The following is a 17,932-nucleotide window of genomic DNA, read 5'->3' as shown; positions in this document are numbered from 1 at the left end:
TCCAGGTAGATCTTGAACTCACTCTTCTGCTTCAGCCTCCAGGTTGCTGGGACTCCATGCCTATACCGCCAAGCCTGGCAAGCTCCCCTTCTAACCTTCCAGAATTCAAAGTCAGAGGCCCAAGGCCCAGAGGTCCCCTGTGACCGGAAGTCTAAGGAGCCCTGCTCTCAGCCACTATCTTCCTCCCCAAGGTGCCCCTCAACTGTCCCTCCCCACCTATGGCCAAACTGACACTTTTGCTGCACTGGTCCCTATCCTGTGTCCTCAGTCCTTTACACCTCGGTCCTTTCACTGACTGCTCAGCTGCCTCCCTGGGGTCGCAATGCTCACTGAGACTCTGAACTCCACTGTGAGCAGCCACAGGCATTCCCCGCAAGAGAAGAAAGTACTTCTGATGTAAATTTAAGGGGACACTCACTTTCAGGTTTTTGGAAAATACAAAGTTTAGACCTAGATTTCATGTCACCTCAGATGTTCCTTCCAGGGTCGGTGAGTATAGACAGCTAACATAATCAGTTCCTCTGAGGATTCTGTTCCACCCTCTGGGAGCATTCTCTGGGGGCATTCTCTGATCTCTTCCTTCTCACCTGTCCCCTGCTGTTCTCTGTCTCCTTGCTACTGGCCACCACTTCCTCCCTCACTCTGTGGGAATCTGTCCCATTTGCACACCTGACCCTGCCCAGGGCTCCTCAGTAGTCAGGGCCCTCCCCTCAAACCCTTGCCCTGTGGTCAACCCTGGGAATGCCACACCTGCTCTCTCTTCTATCTCAAACATGCTGCTCTTCCTTTCTGCCTTGGAATACTGGCTAGAATTACATTTCTTCTCCCAAAGAGGGAGTCTCTTCTTCCTTCTGCTCCATCAGCTACTGCTCAGGGCCGGTCCCTCCTTGACTCACTACCGCCGGCTCCCCAAAGCCTAGAACAGTACTGGACAGAGCATAGGCACTCAGGTGGAATTTGTTCCATGAATAAATGACTTTATTTGTTAGTACATGAATGGATTGTTATGTAGGTGGCTTTGGTGGCTGGGAAGGAACAAAGGGAGATAGTATTTAAGCTATAGCCAGGGCCTGCCCGTGGCAGCATGTGGCTGGAGGAGGCCACATCACCTCCAGCATCTGGGTGCTATTTTAATGGCCTGGCAGTGAGGTGCATGTATGGCAGAGGCCTGCAAAAGAGGTAATGCAGAGTGGGCAGCTCTGCCCACCTCTAGTTATTGCTTGAGTCTTTATGGTAGAGACAGCTGCCTACCCCAGGGAGCTGTGTCTTGGCCATCACAGTGTGAGCTCCAGTTTGGGCTGCTGACACAGCCAGCAGGGAAGACAAGAGGACGTCCCTAGGGGCCTCCTTTGGGTCTTGGGGAACAGAGGCAGCCCAGGCTTGGACCCTGCTCAGTTCCTGATCTTCCAGTCCCCAGGGCAGCAGAAGGGTACCTCCAACTCCAGAGTCCCAGCAAGAACCCTCCAATGTGGCTAAGGAGCAAGCCAGCTGAAGGAGGGCCCACAGCACCCTCAGGGAGCGAGCCTCAGATGGTTTGGTGTCCGCTGACATGGAAGCCCTTGGGAAGATGGTGCCCCAGTGGCTGGCTGGGCAGGTGGGAAGCTCAGGCCTGGAAGGATGCTCTGACCACTCGGCCCTTCAGCGGCTGTGGTGGCCGGAAGTTGTTTACCATGTGGATCCTGTCATCGTCCTCCGAGGTGAAAAGCAAGCTCCGAAATTTCTCCATCTTTAGACAAAAAGGATGGTCATAGCAGGGATGGGTGCTGTTTTCCCCTATAATCCCAGCTGCTGCTCAGGGAACTCTGCCCTTCTGCTTGGCTTCACTCTCTCTTCCCTTAGTTATCTGTTTCCTACTGGATCCCTGAACAAGGAACTAGAAGGCTAGTTCCAATCATGTCTAGTGGAGGCATTTGGGCAATTGGATTGCTTCTGACTACAACACACTAAGAGTGATGCCAAGACCAGGTTTCTTCCCTTCTTGCTATGGTTGGGTCCTCAGCACTAGCAACCAAACTTACATCAATCAAAAAACCTTCGGTTTCGTGGTCAAAGATGAGAGTCCCAGACCACATCTTGCTGGTTGGGAGTTACCCTACCATGGCTGAGATCTGAATGCTCCTACTCCTGGAACTCTGGGAGGACTCACCTGCCTCTCAGAAATTCTGATGGGCTCCCGGAGCACAATCCAAGTAACACTCTCGCTGAGCGGGGGTGTGGTCAGGGAGCCGGGATAGGTCCAGTAGTGCCGGCTGGTGGGCAGGAGGCACTTGGGGTTGAAGTAGTTGAACTGGGCCTTGGTATCCTGGGCAGGATGGGAATGCAGGAATTAGAACAAAGCTCCTACCAAGATCAGCCCAGCAGCTTCCTTGCTTATTGCTGTCAGCAGGATTAGGGCCTCTCCTTGATATAATGATGTAAATTATGAGCAAATATCCATGACCCCAAATGCCACCTCCCAGCCAGGGCCAGGCCCTCTCGTTTGCTTACATGTAAAAGCTGTGGCTTTGGGGGCCCTCTAGTCATCGCTTGGATGCCCTCGCTGGGGCCAGGTAGCAGACCACTATCCGTACGATCAGTACTTTATACATACCCTACCAAGTTGTATGTTAGGCACCCATGGGTGATAGAGAAGACCCTCATCCTGGGTCTCAGCCAGAGGTGCTGCCAGAGTGCAAAAGTGAGTGGGCCACTCCATGGGCCAGTCTCCCCCATCCTCTCTCCCCAGCTGGCTGCTTTAGAAAGGAACCCCTGGTCTCACCTTAAACCGGACCATGTAGAGTGCATCTGTCAGGCGGTTCATGCTGGGGTGCTCATCTCCTGTCTGTCAGGGAGAAGACGGTGTGAGCCCCCAACCCCTTCATTCTAAAACTAAGGGCACATGCTCCTCCCACACTCTTCTTCGCCCCGAGGGTCCACCACCCACCTCCAGGAAGACACCGACCACAGCCAGGCCATCAGGGGCTGCAGCCGCCTCTCCAAAAGTGCTGTACTTCTTGGCATTCCAGTGGACCAGATGTAGCTGGAGAGGCAAAAAGAAGCTAAGCAAGGCCAGGCAGGACTGAGTGCCTCCAAAAGCAGCGAGGGGCATGAAATCCGTCTCCCCATGCTCCCTCTGGAAGAGGCAGGGCTGCAAGCTTCCTTGTCTGGGGATCCTAGGGAGTCCCGGGAGAACAACAGGTAGCAACCAGTCCACTCTGAGTCTCTAGGTCCTTCCTAAAACTCCAGGATGTGTTCAGGAGTGTGGACAGCATGCAGATGGGAAGAGGGTCTCTCCCAAAGGCCCTGCGTGCATTTCCACAGGTTCTCCAGAGCCCTTGCCCTGGGCATCCTTGAGCCACACCCTGTCCCATATACCTTCCTTCCCCAGGCAGCAGAGAGATGCAGCAAGGAAGACCTCACCTCGCTGGGGAAGGACTTGCCGTCCACAGTGTGTTCTGAGCCCACATCATGCTTCTTGCCCCAGTGGAAGTGGAGCTGCTTGAGACGATAGGGCCCTTCCAAGGGTCCCCCGGCCACCACTGTGGGCAGAAGAAGGATGTGGTAGTCCATATGGGAAATCACTCAACTAGGTGGCTGTGTGTGTGTGTGTGTGTGTGTGTGTGTGTGTGTGGTGTGTATGAGTGGGGAAGGTTGGGGATCAAATGCAGGGCTTTATACATGTTAGACAAGCACTTTATGGATGAATTACATCTCCAACCAAGGGCTCCATATTTTATCTGTTTTGACCACGTTGGGGATTGAACCCAGGGCCTCGAATATGCTAGGCAAGCACTCTACCACTGAGCTATATCTTTGACCCTTTTTGCACTTTTTTTATTATTATTATTTTGAGGTAGGGACTTGCTAAGTTTCTAGGATCAGTTCTAACTTATTATCCCCCTGACTCAGCTGTTAGAGAAGCTAAGACTACAGGCCTGTACTACTAAACCTGGTTAGGGGCTAGAATGTTCATATGGAAAACCTGCCGGATAGGACATGGGTCTGTCCCACCGGTCCCTACAGTGTGACCCCCAGTCTGGGTCAAGGCAGAAGGTGTGATAGCCTTCTGGGTAGGAGGGCTTTGCACTGGTTCCTCCTCCCAACTCCTGCCAGCCTCTCAGACTCTTTGTTCCCACTAGACAATGTTCCTCCTATGTCTGGGGTCTAGACCCCAGGCTGAGTTGGAACAATTATTTTGTCTGTTATCTTAGTAGCTCAGGAGGGACAGAATTTATTTTGGGGCCAATTTTATCTTACTTTTCTTATTTATTTTTATTTAATTATTTTTGAAGACAAGGTCTCACTATGTAGATTAGGCTGGCCTTGAACTTTCAGAGATCAACTTGCCCCTGCCTCCAAGTACTGGGATTAAAGGAGTATGACATCATACTTGATCGGATCTATTTTATAAAGGAGGAAAATGGGGCAAAATGAGGCGCTGAGTGCAAGCCCATAGCTTCTGTGTCCCAAACCCCTAGCCACCAACCAGGCTGCATTGCTTCCCTACAACATGGAGCCTTGCCAGAACATGGCATTGCCTTGGAACAGGAGGCCAACTCCTGGGAGTCCCTACCCTCCCAGACAGTCTCAGGGCCTCCCAGGGACAGCCCCTCTACAAATGGCCTGTTTGTGGGGCCCCAGCCATGCTGATTTTGTGTCTTTCTCACCTTGATAGCTGGTGATCTAGGGCTACGCATCAGGCCTCTTGAGAGTGATAGAATTTCCAGCGGAAAGGGATCTGTTGGTGGAGAGGCCCCAGCTAGGCCTGAATGTGAGCTCCTAGATCAAGTGACACCTAAGCTCGGCGTTCTACCAGGCCCCTTTACGATGGACGATCAGGACAAAATCCAGAGGCCCGTCTCTGCTGCCCCGCCTTACGTTAGAAACAGGTTATCTAGGGGCAGAGTGCAGGTTGACAGAAAGAGTCAGGGCTTGGTGGTGGCTCTGCACAGAATCCTAGGCTGTTCTGTGCCTGAGAGGCTTCTGGGTCCATCTGATTCCTCTCCTAGAACCCTGTAGCATGGTGCCAGAGGGGCGTCTCCCTTCTCACTTTCTCTGGTTCGCTGTAAACTCTCTGCGTGTGTTGGTGCTCTGTGGATATTAGCCATTTGACCTCCGGAGAAACCTACAGCGGGTGGTGGCAGAGTCCCATCTGTCTTCCTCTTTCCACTGACTCTCTGGCTCCTCTGGCCTGGCAGGGAAGTAGAACCCCAGTCAGGCCTCTCACATGAGCCCTCAGACCAGTTATACAAAAGCTCACTAAAGATTGACTAAGGCCTCTACCTAGGCATTTAACTTTGAGACCTGGATTCTGGTCCTAAGGCAAAGAGGTGTGTTTGAGCTGAACCACTGAAGACTGTTCAAAGGGACAACCATATAAACTGCTCCTCCATAAGCTGTCATTCATAGTCATCTAGGGTCCCATGTTGCCTTCCCAGGGCTCTGGATAAAAGACTTTTCTTAGAATCCAAAACAAGGTAGCATACCGCCTGCCTTTTCTAAGGCTCTGCTAGGCTTCCATCTGCAGGAAGGACTAGGGCTGAGCCTCTTCTCCTTTCACTACCAGCCCAAGAAACTCAGAGCTAAGCCACTGATGTCATTCTCTTTAGGAAGGGTGGGGCTTTTCTTTTCTCTTGATTTTCTGTTTGACAGATAAGTTCTCTTGAGTGCTTTTGTTGAGTAGGGGTATGGAGGAGTGAAAAACAAGAACGATATTTTGTTACATAAAGAAACCCCCACAGGTCCTCCTCTTACCCCACTCTCTCCCTCACAGACCCTGTGATGAGAACAAGATTTCTTCAATGGAGTATATTCCTAAGGCTTCTGCCAGGGAAATTATCTTGGAAACCTGGACTCTGGTCCTAAAGCAAAGAGGCCTGGGAAGGCACGGCCACAGTTTCCTGCAGGCTTCAGTCTGGTCCATGATGGTGAGGACCTTGAAGGTCATGGATGAATTGGAGACCTATGAAGTTGGAGCAGGCATGTTCTGGCCTAAAAACTGCTCCTTCACGAACTGTCATCTAGACCCCTTGTCCTTGTCTGGGCTCTGTGTGAAGGCTTTGTCGAGGGTCAGTATAAATGGTGTTTTGCCTTCTGCTAATGGGGGGGGGTCTCCTAGGCTTTCTCCACTATGCAGCAAGGACAGAGGCTTACTGAACATTTGATAACCCAGCTGATGAGGGGAAGGTGTTTTAGATTGGGTCACTAGCCCAGGTTGGCCTTGAATTCACTATGGAACCAAGGATAACCTTGAACTTTTATCCTCCTGCCTCCAGTTCCAGAGTTGTGGGATTACAGTTGTGTACCACTGAACCCGGGTTTTATGAGATGCAGGGTCTCAAAACCCAGGGCCTTGTGCATTCTAAATAAGCATTGTACCAACTGAGCTGTATCCCCAGGGCCTTGTGCATGCTGGGTAAGTGCTCGACCACTGAGCCTCGGCTATGGCAATGGGTTCTTGGGAAGGCTAAATAATAAGAATTTGCCTGAATTCATCCATCCATTCATTCATTCTTTCTTTTGTTTGTTTATTTGAGATGGGGTTTCCCTGGATAGCCCTGGCTGTCCTAAAATGTGCTCTGTAGTAGACCAAGCTGACCTCAAACTCAGAGACCTGCCTGCCTCTGTCTCCCAAGAGCTGGGATTAAATGCATGTGCCACTACTGCCTGTGTGAGGTTGCCTGAGTTCTAGCAATATAGCCTGGCACACAGAACACCTCAGTCTCCTCCTCTTCTTTTGGGCCTGGTCTGATCTCGGAAGACAGCTTAGCCCTAGGCCACAAGCAGGTCAGTGAGAGGCTAGGAATGAAAACAAACATGATTTGAAGCTCTGAGAGGAAGGGAAGGAAGAGAGTTAGCATAGCTTGAGCATCCGTTTTATGCAGCACTACAACCATCCCAACAGATTTTTCGACTGCCCCCTCTATGACCCTAGAGAATACTATTGCTCCATTTTATGCAATGAGAGACTGAGTCTGAGCTCTGGGCTTCACTGCAGTTGATGAGAGGTGGAGTTTCACTCCCCTACCACAGCAAGCTGCCCCTCCTAAGACTGCCCCACCCATGGTGAGGCCATGAAGGGGATGTGTGCCCGATTTTGGTTAAGGCCACTTACCAGTTCTGTCATCACTGTCATTGAAGTCCACCTGGACAGAGTGGCCATTGTTGGTGATGCTGAGGGACATGCAGGCCTCATAGAAAAGCTCCAATGGCTGCAGGCTGGGCGAATATACAGCCTGGCTGGACACGATATTGATGGGTGACTGGCGATCTCCCTGGGCAATGGGATACAGCTTGTGCCAGTTTGAAGGGCCTATAGGTAGGAAGGGAAGGGTCAAGGACTCAGATCAGCCAAGCTGTGAGCTGAAGGATGCTCGGGGGTGGGGGGCACAAACCCTGAATTCTAATCCCACCTCTGCCACTTTTTTTTTTGGATTTATTTATTATGTATACAACATTCTGCCTCCATGTATGTCTGCAGGCCAGAGGAGGGCGCCAGATCTCATTACAGATGGTTGTGAGCCACCATGTGGTTGCTGGAAATTGAACTCACAACCTCTGGAAGAGGAGCCAGTGCTCCTAACCACTGAATCATCTCTTCAGCCCCCCTCTGCCACTTCTTGATTTCATTACTTTGTCTGGGAAACAGCCCCCCAAACCTTCCCATTCTTTTCCCTAGCACTGATAGGAGCCCAGAGAAGCACTGTAGGGCAGGGAACGTCACATAGCCATAGACTCAGAGGTGATTTCAGATAGTAAATCCACCCAGCCCCTAGGAAACACTCAGAGAGACCCTTGGGCATCTGAAGCCACTCTACTATACCTGACCCCATCAGGAAGTTAGCCTCTTCCTTGTACCCTGAGGGACTTAGTGCAAACTTGGCATTTGGAATAAAAACTCAAATCAACCTGACTTTCAGTAGGTGACATGTTTTCTCCCCACAGCCACAACTTTATGAGGTAGAAACCAGCATGATGTCCATGCCATAGATGAGAAACTGAGGACCAGTCATGCATGCTCATATATGTACACATAAACATGTATAAACTATGTATAAACACATAGTATGTATATGGACTGCCTCTTTCTGTCTTCCTCAAATATGTGCTGCCAAGTCCATACAGATCCTCATACGTACATACATGTAGGCATAAAACATGCAGTGACCTGAGCTCACCAGATCAAGAAGGTCCAAGCTTTCCCTGCCTACCTGCCTTGCTGATTACAACTGACACACATATGCACCCTCATACATAAACAGCTCCTATTGGAATCCCAATGAAAGAACCACAGCAGAACACATATCCATGCACACATACACCCAAGAGTGCACGCACATACACACACACACACACACACCTGCATGCACACCCACAGGCACCCACCACCTGCCTCCCAGAGGCTCCATCTGCAGTGGGGAGGCTCAACTTCTCCCTGGGGAACATCCTGAGATGCAGCCTATTTTTAGAGCTACTGCCGGCTGGTGCTTCTCCCCCTTTTTTGGCTTCTTAAGTTTTCCCGAGAAAACAGCAGCAGGTGCCGACAGAGCTGTGTCCCCAATGGATGACTCAGAATGGTGGCCCAGCCTTACTGGGTTATTTTTGAAGTCCTGTGAGTGCTGCCGCATTTGGGCACCTCTGTCCTCTGTCCTTCCCTCCCCGAAGCTGGATCGCCCAGGTCTGACTGGGTGAGGGGTAGGAACCCGAAGACAACAAGCTGTTCATGATGTTCAAGGCACAGAGCTAGAGGACAGCGCTAGCAGGAAGGTTAGGGACAGGGCACTGGGACTACGGGGGCGGTGGGGGCGGGGGAGGGCACTTAAAAGCAGATCCAGTGCATGCAGGGGGAAGCCGGTCTTTCATCAACCTGGTATTTCTCTGCCTCTCTCTCCATCTCTGCCTGCCTCTGTCACTTTCTTTAACCCTGAATGTCTCTATCCAGTTTAGTACGTTCAAATCTGAGGTTCTCCTGCCAAAACAGGATTCTTTGTTTTGGTGGGGGAATCCCTGACAGGACAGAAACCGCAGCATCTACGGGATTCCCTCTGGTCAGCTTCTTAACCGACAGAAAAGTCCAGTATGTTCTTTCTCCCACACACAAAGTGAATATCCCTAGAAAAAGTGGGGCCAGAGGAATAGTTAGTACCCCTCCAGCATTTGCTCCCCTCTCCACTTGCCCTGCTTGGGTTCCCCTCCAAACAGTCACGATCTTGGGTGATCAACCTTCTCTGGGAAATGGAGAAGCCTTTGCTTGGCCCACACCCTATCTCTTCTTGGCAAGAAACTCGCCCAAAGGGAGCTGACCTGCCCCATACCCACACTCAAGCTGTCTGGGTCCCTGGCGTCTTCCATCCTCCCTCTGCATACTAAAGAAACTGAGGCAGAATGGAGAAGCGGTCTTAGCAGACCTGGCATCCATGGCCCCACTCACGTAGGACGCGCTTAAACACTCTACCGGGTGTAGACACCCAGACATTCCAGTGTGTCCCCAGGTGCCCTCCCTCTTTCCTCGCATACCAGTCTGCACCGCTGCTCGGACACTCCAGCGGAAACTCTCTCGCGGGGACACCGAACCCAGTTCCCGAGAGGTTCCCGCATACCCGCTGTGCGCGCTCCCCGTAATGACACCCGCTCATGGCGCTGCGACGTGGCAACCCCCCTCCCACCGCCGTCGCCCTGAGCCACCTGCAAGCGTGAGTGCGGGGCCGGGTGGGAGCCAGCGCTGCAGTCCCGCGACGCGCGGAGGCGGCAACAAGACGCGCTCAGCTACCAAGTGGTTCGCTGGCGGGCCCGGGGCGCAGCACGGACTTTGCTCCCGGATCAGAGGAAGCAAGGCAAGGGTCGGATTTTGGGGAGCGCATGAGAGAGAGATCCGGGTGGGTTGTGGAGCGCGGGGCTTGAGGGTTCCGAAAACCTGGTCGGAAGCGCGGGTCGCAGCGAGCCCAGCTGGGAGAGAACCAGGGGTCTGTGCCTACCATCGTCCTGGCCGTAGCCCCAACAGTGGTGGCCGGTCATGCCGCTGCTGTCCCCGCGGCGGTGCACCTGCCGGATCCGCTCCGTCCGCTCGCTCCGTCTGCGGCTCCGGCCCCGCTTGCTGCGGTGGAGCAGCCTCTTAAAGTGGCGGCAGGCGGGAGGAGCGGTTCCCCAGGGACCCGCCCCCCACCCCCCAACAGTGCAAGAGAGGCTGGTCCTGCCCTGCCCCCACCCGCACGCTGGTCGGTGAAGTCCCAAGTCGAGGTGGGAGGTCAAGAAGAGATAAGCCTATTCCTCCTCCCTTATCAGCTGAGTCCCCACCACCCTCTTTCCTTTCTGCCAGAACGTGTATGAACTCTGGGAAAGGAGATACCATTTATACTGAAGACTACAGGACTTCACTTCGCATCCTCCGCCCCAGGTTTGTCTCTGGTCAGTCAGTGCCATCATTGAGGACCTGGGTTTTGGGTTCCCAAGTCCCCTGGGGTGGGAAAAAAAATGTTGCAGTGACCCGCAAGTGTCCAGAACTGAAGCTTGACCTGTTTTCCAAATGCTATGGTGGGGGCTGGGTCAAGGTTTAGGTCCTTCCTGTGATATAGACACCCCTACAAGCCACGGTGCTTACACTGACGCTATGTAACAGTATAGAAGACCGAGGTCGGAAAGAGGGGATGACTCACCCAAGGCTATCTAGCTAAAGTTCCGGGGATCTATTCCCAGTTGGTCTCATTTCAGATGCTCTGAGGACAAGGGGATCCTCTGAATATAAAGAGCTGGGCACCTGGGTGTAGATGTGAGGGATAGGCATAGGGTTGTCAATCTTCAAACCCTTGACCCAAGTGCAATTAGAGCCCCAAAGTACAAGTAGGAAAGCGTGGTATCAACCAGTGGGCTGGGAGGAAGCTAGACCCACTAAAGATACGGTGGAATCATGCACGAAGTGTTGCCTCCCAGTCTCCCTCCGACTCTCTGTAGCCTCCCTGCTTCAGGAACTTTCTGCTTACCTTTCTAAAGCCCTCTGTTTGTGCCTCCTCTCTTTGCCTCTCCGTAGCCATCAATGCACCTTCTGGGCGTTTAGGCTGTCCCCTTTGTTGTCACAGTGAAAACCTGTCTCAACCCAGCATTTTCCCATCCACCAGCCCTGGTCCTTGCTGTAGCCTCCTCCTGGCGTGTCTTTTCTCTTCCACCCACTGGCTCCAGTAGGTACCATCTGATTCATCTTAGCATGTGGCCTTGTGCCAAAGATAGGGCTTGTTTCTGGCTCGGCCTCAGCAGGCAGTTTGGGGAAGATAAACAGATGGGTGGATGGAAGGACAGACACACAGTTTTACCCAGGGTTCTGGGTCCATGAGGAACCATTTGTAGAATCTCTCTGCTGGTCAGACGTTGACCGGGGAATAATGTTCTCGTGTCTGCTCTTGGCTGACCCTGGGAAGTATTGTCACCTATTATCTCCTCATCTACCTGGCTTCCCTACGTGTCTGACACTGTCTCAATCTCTTCTTCCAGTTCCCCAGATAATGATGTTTCATGGATGGATAGCTAGTCAGCTGGACCGACTTCAGTGATTTGCTAGTCCTGTAATGTGGCCCTGCTTTGACCCAAGAGCAAAAAGAGGCTCTCAGTACAGCTCTGACCTCAGGGTAGGGGTCGAAGACTCGTGTTTCAGATGGAGGGGGTGGTCTCCAAGAACAGCAACCATAGACAGTCCATTGATATCTGTAGCCCTGGCTGTCCTCTGGAACTGGCTCTGTAGATCAGGCTAGACTTGAACTCAAAGATCTGCCTGCCTCTGCCTCCCGAGTGCTGGAATTAAAGGCATGCGCCACCACACCTGGCAATTTCAGCATTATCGAAACCCTAGATCTCCAAGCCAGAAACACCACCTACAGATTGGCAGACAGTGGCCTCCAGTCTTGTCTCCTAAAGCAACCCGGACACCCTGCCCCTGAAAGATTTACAATGCTCTTCAGGATCTTTGGGTGGTACAGATTCCATTGGCCCCTCCACATCACAGCAATGGAAAGTCTTTCCCATATGTATTAAAGAACAACATTGGGCGGCTGGATTGCTCAGTGGTTAAGAGCACTTGTGACTCTTGCAAAGAACCTGAGTTTGATTCCTCGCATTCACATAGCAGGTCACAACAGTCTGCAACTCCAGTTCCAAGCGGATCTGATGCCCTCTTCTCCCTTCCTCAGGCACCAGACATGCAGGTGGTCCACAGACACACACGCAGGCAAAACACCCATACACATAAAAATGAATGTTAGCAAATGAATAAAACTGGAATTCTTCACATCGATGTGCATCCAGTATCACCTGGACAGTAACCCAGGGGAGATTTTTGCTCCATTTTTACAGACGAAGCTAGCAAAGCTTAGAGAGGTTGAGCGATGGGTCAATTGTCCACAGCGAATGGCAGAGTAAAGATGACAATCCGGGCTGTTGGGCTCCACATTTAAGCCTTTTAAAATCACAGGGAGTGGATTTCACATTTGTTTCTCATTTGTCTAGACGTATGCAAAGAGTCAAGGAAAGTGAGGAAGAACGCTGTGTAGATTTGAGGGAGGAGACTGGAGATGGGAAGGGTGGGGAGGGTACAGGACACAGGTGGGAAGTTCTCATTACTAACGAGTCCTTTAGAAAGATTAGAGCACACACCGTATATTACACCAAATGAAAGACCCAAATTCTTTCTCTCCTGCAAGCCATTCCTCAGTAACTTCCCCTAGTGCTGGGGATTTAGACAGGGATGAAGATCCACTGGCACCTGCCCTTTCACGGGAAGGCCCGGTGGCCCCTGCAGCCCACTCAGGTCAACCTGGGGGAGACTGTGCCCTCACTCAGAAACCTCCAGTTACATGCTCTCTTTAAAGCCAAATTGATTTCTCTGATTGAGAGTTTACTATCTCATCTCAAAGACATCAGTGGCTCCTGGGTTTTCACTATGGTGCAGGGGGATAAAGGATGTGGGAATACAAGAAAGGGCTGAATAAACAGAGGGTGAGCAGCTCGCAAAGCCATGCCTCGCTTATCGCACAACCTTGGCCAGGTCTCACTTCCCTTTTCCAAAGTACAGTGTTTTTGCTCTAGAGGAGAGTGACGGGGTTGCCCTGGCCTTGCCCATCCTACAGGGATCTCTGTGGACATACATTGAAACATCAGATGCCCAGTGCTGCACCAAGAGGCAGAGTCATGATGGGAATTATGAGCCAGGTTTGAGTCTTTACTTTTAGTACTAAAAAGAATTTCTTGGATTTGATCCACAGGAACACACACACACACACGCACGCACACACACAACATATAATCCCACATCAAGTATGAGTGTATGTGTGTGTATATATAGATAGATATATAGATATAGATATATTATGAAGTAATGGGCTTGGATTGCAGACACAGATAGACCACACAGATGTTGCCCATACAACTTTGTGACCTGGAACAAATTGCTTCACCTCTTTGAGGCTGCATTTACATTTTATTTATTAATTAATCTTTAAGACAGGACTCGAGAGTCTAGTAGGACAAAAGATGGTCAGATAGGATGGTAACCGTGACTTCTGGTACCCAGAATACAATTCTCTGTTTCTAGAATCTCTACCCTTTCCCTTTTGCGTGGTTTGTTAGAGAATCTAAAACCCCAAGCATTTCTTTTCAAATTATAGAGACACATTCCACAGCAGAACCAGGAAAACACATGAAAGAAAATGTAAGTCACTGCGCTGTCACCCCCCAAGCACTACTACTGCTAATATTTTAGTGACTCTCAGGCCGGGGTTTTTCTACTGTGTGTAAGTAACCAAGATTATGTATATAGCCTGGTCACCAGCCTTTTCACTCACTGCCCTAAATAAGCATGTCCCTGCTTGATTAGCCTTGGAGAACATTACACTGACTCTTCATACACTTCTGTGGTATAAATAACACTGTTCATCAGTGTGTGTGTGATGTGTGTGTGTGTGTGTGTGTGTGTGTGTGTGATGACTTCCTTGGGATATATGTCGAGAAATAAAATTACCAGATTAAATGATACACACATTGTCAAGTATCACTTTATATGGTTTATTATTGTGTGTGTGCTATGCATGTGAGGAGGCTTTGGGGCATGTGCCATGGCATGCATGACAGTGGAGGTCAGAGGACAACTTTTGGGAGTCAGTTTTCTCCTTCCACCGTTGGTTCTGGAGATCCAACTCAGGTCACAAGGCTTGGAAAGCACTTCTACCTGCTGAGCAATCTTGCCAATGAAAGTAACTATATTTATTTTTTATTTATTCTGTTTTTTGTGCATGCAAGTACATGTGTCCGTGTCCGTGTCTGTGTCTGTGTATCCAGATGCCATGGCGTATGTGTATAGGTCAGAAAACAACTTTCAGGACTCAGCTCTTTTTTCCTATCATGTGGGTTCTGGCTATTAAACTCAAGCTGCCAAGTTCAGCATTAAGTGTTACCAGCTAAGTCATCTTGTTAACCCCCATATTTTATGATAGATATGTCTGTTTGAGACACAGACTCACTATGTAGCCCTGACTGGTCTGGCAGTTATTATGTAGGCCAGGCTAGTCTTGAACTCATAAAGATCTGCTTACCTCTGCCTCCCCAGTGCTTGGATTAAAGGCATGCAATACCACATCCAACTCCCAAGTAACATTTAAAGTGTAGAAAATAAAATAGGGTCTGGAAAGATGGCTAAATGGTTAAGAGCACTGGCTGCTCTTCCAGAGGATTTAGGTTCAATTTCTAGCTTCTGTAACTGCAGTCCCAGAGGATCTGATGCCCTCTTCACGCTTCCAGCAGTTTCTGCACTCAGGTCGTGCACACAAACTCACTCGGGCTCACGCACATAAATAAAAACAAACAGGTAAATATATAAGTACTTCCCTTTATCCTTTCATTCAGCAAGCATTTATCGAACACTTTGCAAATGTTAAGTGGGGGCGGGCCTGTTGTGAGGGAAGTGACCATGAACATTACAGACCCACTGTTGCCTCAGGGCCTTATGAGGTTAGGGAGAGAGGCAAGAATCAGCCGATGAACATCTGGTGATGAACATCTGGTGTAGAAGGGCAAAAATAGTCAAGGGCAGACAGGGAGGGCTGGCGGCCAAGCACCAGAAGATATGTTCCTCTTTTCTTTTTTGGCTGATCTCTCACAAATCATAGGCTGTCTTCAACTTCCCCTAAAACTATAGACCAGTGTCTCTGGGTAGAGACCAACAAGGATGGATGAGAGATAACAGACTTAAATTGGGTCTGGCCAGAAATGTAAGAGTATTTGTTTCTAATTCTTAAGTGGGGTTATTTCCCTCTCCCATTCCAAGCCTATTCTCTGTGTGTAAAGCAGGCTGTGCGTGGACAAACAGTAAATGTTAGTCTCTTCTGTCAAGCACCATAAACTCTTGTTTACAAAAAGGAATTAGACTCTTCTTATCACCCCCATTCTGTGAAACCTCAGTGGGTGAATGTAAGTTTTAGGACGGGCACCAAACCTACAGAGAAACCTTGTCTCAAAAAAAAAAAAAAAAAAGAATTTTTTTTTTCCTTAAAGGAGAGGCACCAAGATGGCTCAGAAGGTCAAGGCTCCTGCCAAACTGGAGGACTTGGGTGTCCCCTGGAACCTGTGGGAAGAAGAAGAGTGACCTCTGTCCTCCACAGGAGTACTATGATATTCTTGTACACACTGGCAAATAAATAAATAGTGTAAAATTGCAAGAAATGCATGCTCTGAGGTATCTTTTTACAGACACCAACAACTCAATCTTTCTCAAAATCATGCATTCACAGGTCGTAGCTCCCTCCCCTGTGTATTTCATTCCCAATCACATTTGTTTATCTTTCCTTTCCTGGTGCCATTGTGCGTGAGAGGCTCTGTAGTGAACTTCCACCTGTCAGTTTGGGCCTTCTCACATTCCCTGGGTGTATTTTATTATCTCTCATCTTTCACCTGTCTAATTGGAGAAGGAAATGTAACAACAGACGCACAGAACAAGGTGGGAAAGCTTCGTGCCTTTCTCTCCCATCAGTTGGGTTCCATAGGGGCTGGAAGGGACGTCATGGCAGGGTGTGTCCTCACCTCAGTCGTGACACTGTGCCCAGGGGAAGTGCATTGATCAGCGCTGCAACATTACTGTCAAACCTCTTCTGACCCCTCCACACCTCCCATGGATGGATTGTGTGTGAAAGTGTACACTCGTGTTGGGCTCGGATAGCAGTCTCGGGATCTAGCAATCATTAACCCGGAGGCCCCTGTAGAGATTGGAATGCAGAAGGGAATCCTTATCTCCTTCCCTAGTTGCCACCAAGCCTCTTACTTCCTCCTGTCCTCAAGTTGCTCAGCAACTGCTACCTTGGCATTGGCCACCACAAGACAGTCATCCTGTGTCACATGGCAAATTTCTTCTTGTTAATGGTCTTCGTAGCCAGCCTCAGCTGCCTCTCAAACCCCTCAAACCTCTTCTTATTTTTTACCTTATGGAACTCCCCCCTCCTTTCTCTCTTCCAAGACACGGTTTCTCTATGTAGCCCTGGCTGTCCCGGAACTCTTTGTAGACCAGCACGGCCTTGAATTCAAAGATATGCCTGCCCCTACTTTCCAAGTGCTGGGGTTAAAGACAAGCACCACCTGGCAATGAGGGAACTCTTTAAGAGATGGTACTGTTCCTTCCTGTTCAAAGTATCATTCCATCCCTCCATCACAGGGAACATTTCTTTTTTTAAAATTTTATTGATTTTTATTGAGCTCTACATTTTTCTCTGCTCTCCCCCCTTACCTCTTCCCTCCCCTTCAACCCTCTCCCAAGGTCCCCATGCTCCCAATTTACTCAGGAGATCTGTCTTTTTCTACTTCCCATGTAGATTAGATCCATGTATGTCTCTCTTAGGGTCCTCATTGTTGTCTAGGTTCTCTGGGATTGTGATTTGTAGGCTAGTTTTCTTTGCTTTATGTTTAAAAACCACTTATGAGTGAGTACACGTGATAATTGTCTTTCTGGGTCTGGGTTACCTCACTCAAAATGATGTATTCTAGCTCTATCCATTTGCCTGTAAAATTCAAGATGTCATTTTTTTTCCTGCTGTGTAGTACTCCATTGTGTAAATGTACCACATTTTCCTCATCCATTCTTCAGTCGAGGGGCATTTAGGTTGTTTCCAGATTCTGGCTATGACAAACAATGCTGCTCTGAACGTAGTTGAGCACATGTCCTTGTGGCACGATTGAGCATCCTTTGGAAAGGGAACATTCTTGGAGGGACGCAGACAGTGGGATGGGACTCCTCTGTCTACCCCCAAAGGGAAACTTCTCTATATAGAAGAAACACCTTGGTAAGTCTGCTGGTGTACTGTCCCTTAGCTGGCTCTCAGGTACTGTGAACTCACCCAGAAGAGAGCTGAGGTTTATCAGTGTTTGCCTCGCTGATGGATGGGAGCTGCTGGCTTTGTAGTTCGAAGCAGATGGGCATCGAAGGTGTGGGCTTGCCTCCTGGCAGGAGGGGAGAAATGGGTTAACCTGAGGAATCGTAATGAAAGTTGATCATACAAGAATTTTTGAGAGTCTGATCCTTTCTGTATTTAAAATCTCAGTTAAAGCCCCTCATGGAGGTATTAGTATTTAATTCCCGCACTCGGGATGCAAGTCTACTCTGTGAATTCGAAGCCAGTCTGGTTTAGTGAGTTCCAGGCCAGCAAGAGCCACATGGTGAGACTGTGTCTCAAACAAACAAAATCTCATTTTAAAAATGGTAGAGCTAAGCATTCCCATTGTACAGGTGAACAAAATGAAGGCTTGAATGGGAAAGAGCCATTTTTACAATTAGCGATTAAAATCCAAGTCGGTATGATTTAAAAAGCGGACTTCCCCACAATGATAGCAAGTACAGAGAAACACACTACCCAGCTCTGGTTTGCCGGGCTTCCCGGTGACGCGTGCGCATTGCAGTGGCGGCGCCCCCTACTGGCGGCGCGCTGAAGGCCGT

General features: G+C 49.8%; 1 protein-coding gene and 1 long non-coding RNA gene across 6 annotated transcripts; one reads left to right on the top strand and one right to left on the bottom strand.

The window, feature by feature from the left end:
* Positions 1–956: 956 nt before the first annotated feature.
* Positions 957–11,140, bottom strand: Ca7 (carbonic anhydrase 7). Of its 5 annotated transcripts, none has more exons than XM_085682089.2 (7): positions 9,954–10,086; positions 7,094–7,291; positions 3,355–3,518; positions 2,924–3,019; positions 2,759–2,821; positions 2,147–2,302; positions 957–1,726 (listed from the first exon to the last, which is right to left on the bottom strand). In XM_085682089.2, the coding sequence occupies exons 1-7, from the start codon at positions 9,991–9,993 to the stop codon at positions 1,604–1,606; spliced, it is 840 nt and encodes a 279-aa protein (XP_085538215.1). In that variant the 5' UTR covers positions 9,994–10,086; the 3' UTR covers positions 957–1,603. The 5 variants fall into 5 exon arrangements, with proteins under 5 accessions (XP_085538215.1, XP_048287251.1, XP_085538218.1 ...); XM_048431294.3 differs by having other exon boundaries at positions 3,400–3,518; XM_085682092.2 differs by lacking the exon at positions 9,954–10,086 and adding an exon at positions 9,496–9,626.
* LOC146890308 (uncharacterized) lies at positions 8,441–15,675 on the top strand. The gene is made up of 4 exons (XR_014999173.2): positions 8,441–8,745; positions 9,499–9,812; positions 10,295–10,372; positions 15,508–15,675. It is a non-coding gene; the product is annotated as an uncharacterized LOC146890308 (long non-coding RNA).
* Positions 15,676–17,932: the final 2,257 nt, after the last annotated feature.

This window comes from Myodes glareolus, chromosome 22 (assembly GCF_982192425.1).
Source record: "Myodes glareolus chromosome 22, mMyoGla1.1, whole genome shotgun sequence".
Classification (NCBI taxonomy): domain Eukaryota; kingdom Metazoa; phylum Chordata; class Mammalia; order Rodentia; family Cricetidae; genus Myodes; species Myodes glareolus.
The sequence above is the reverse complement of the archived record's forward strand: the minus strand, read 5'-3'. Positions and strand labels throughout refer to the sequence as shown.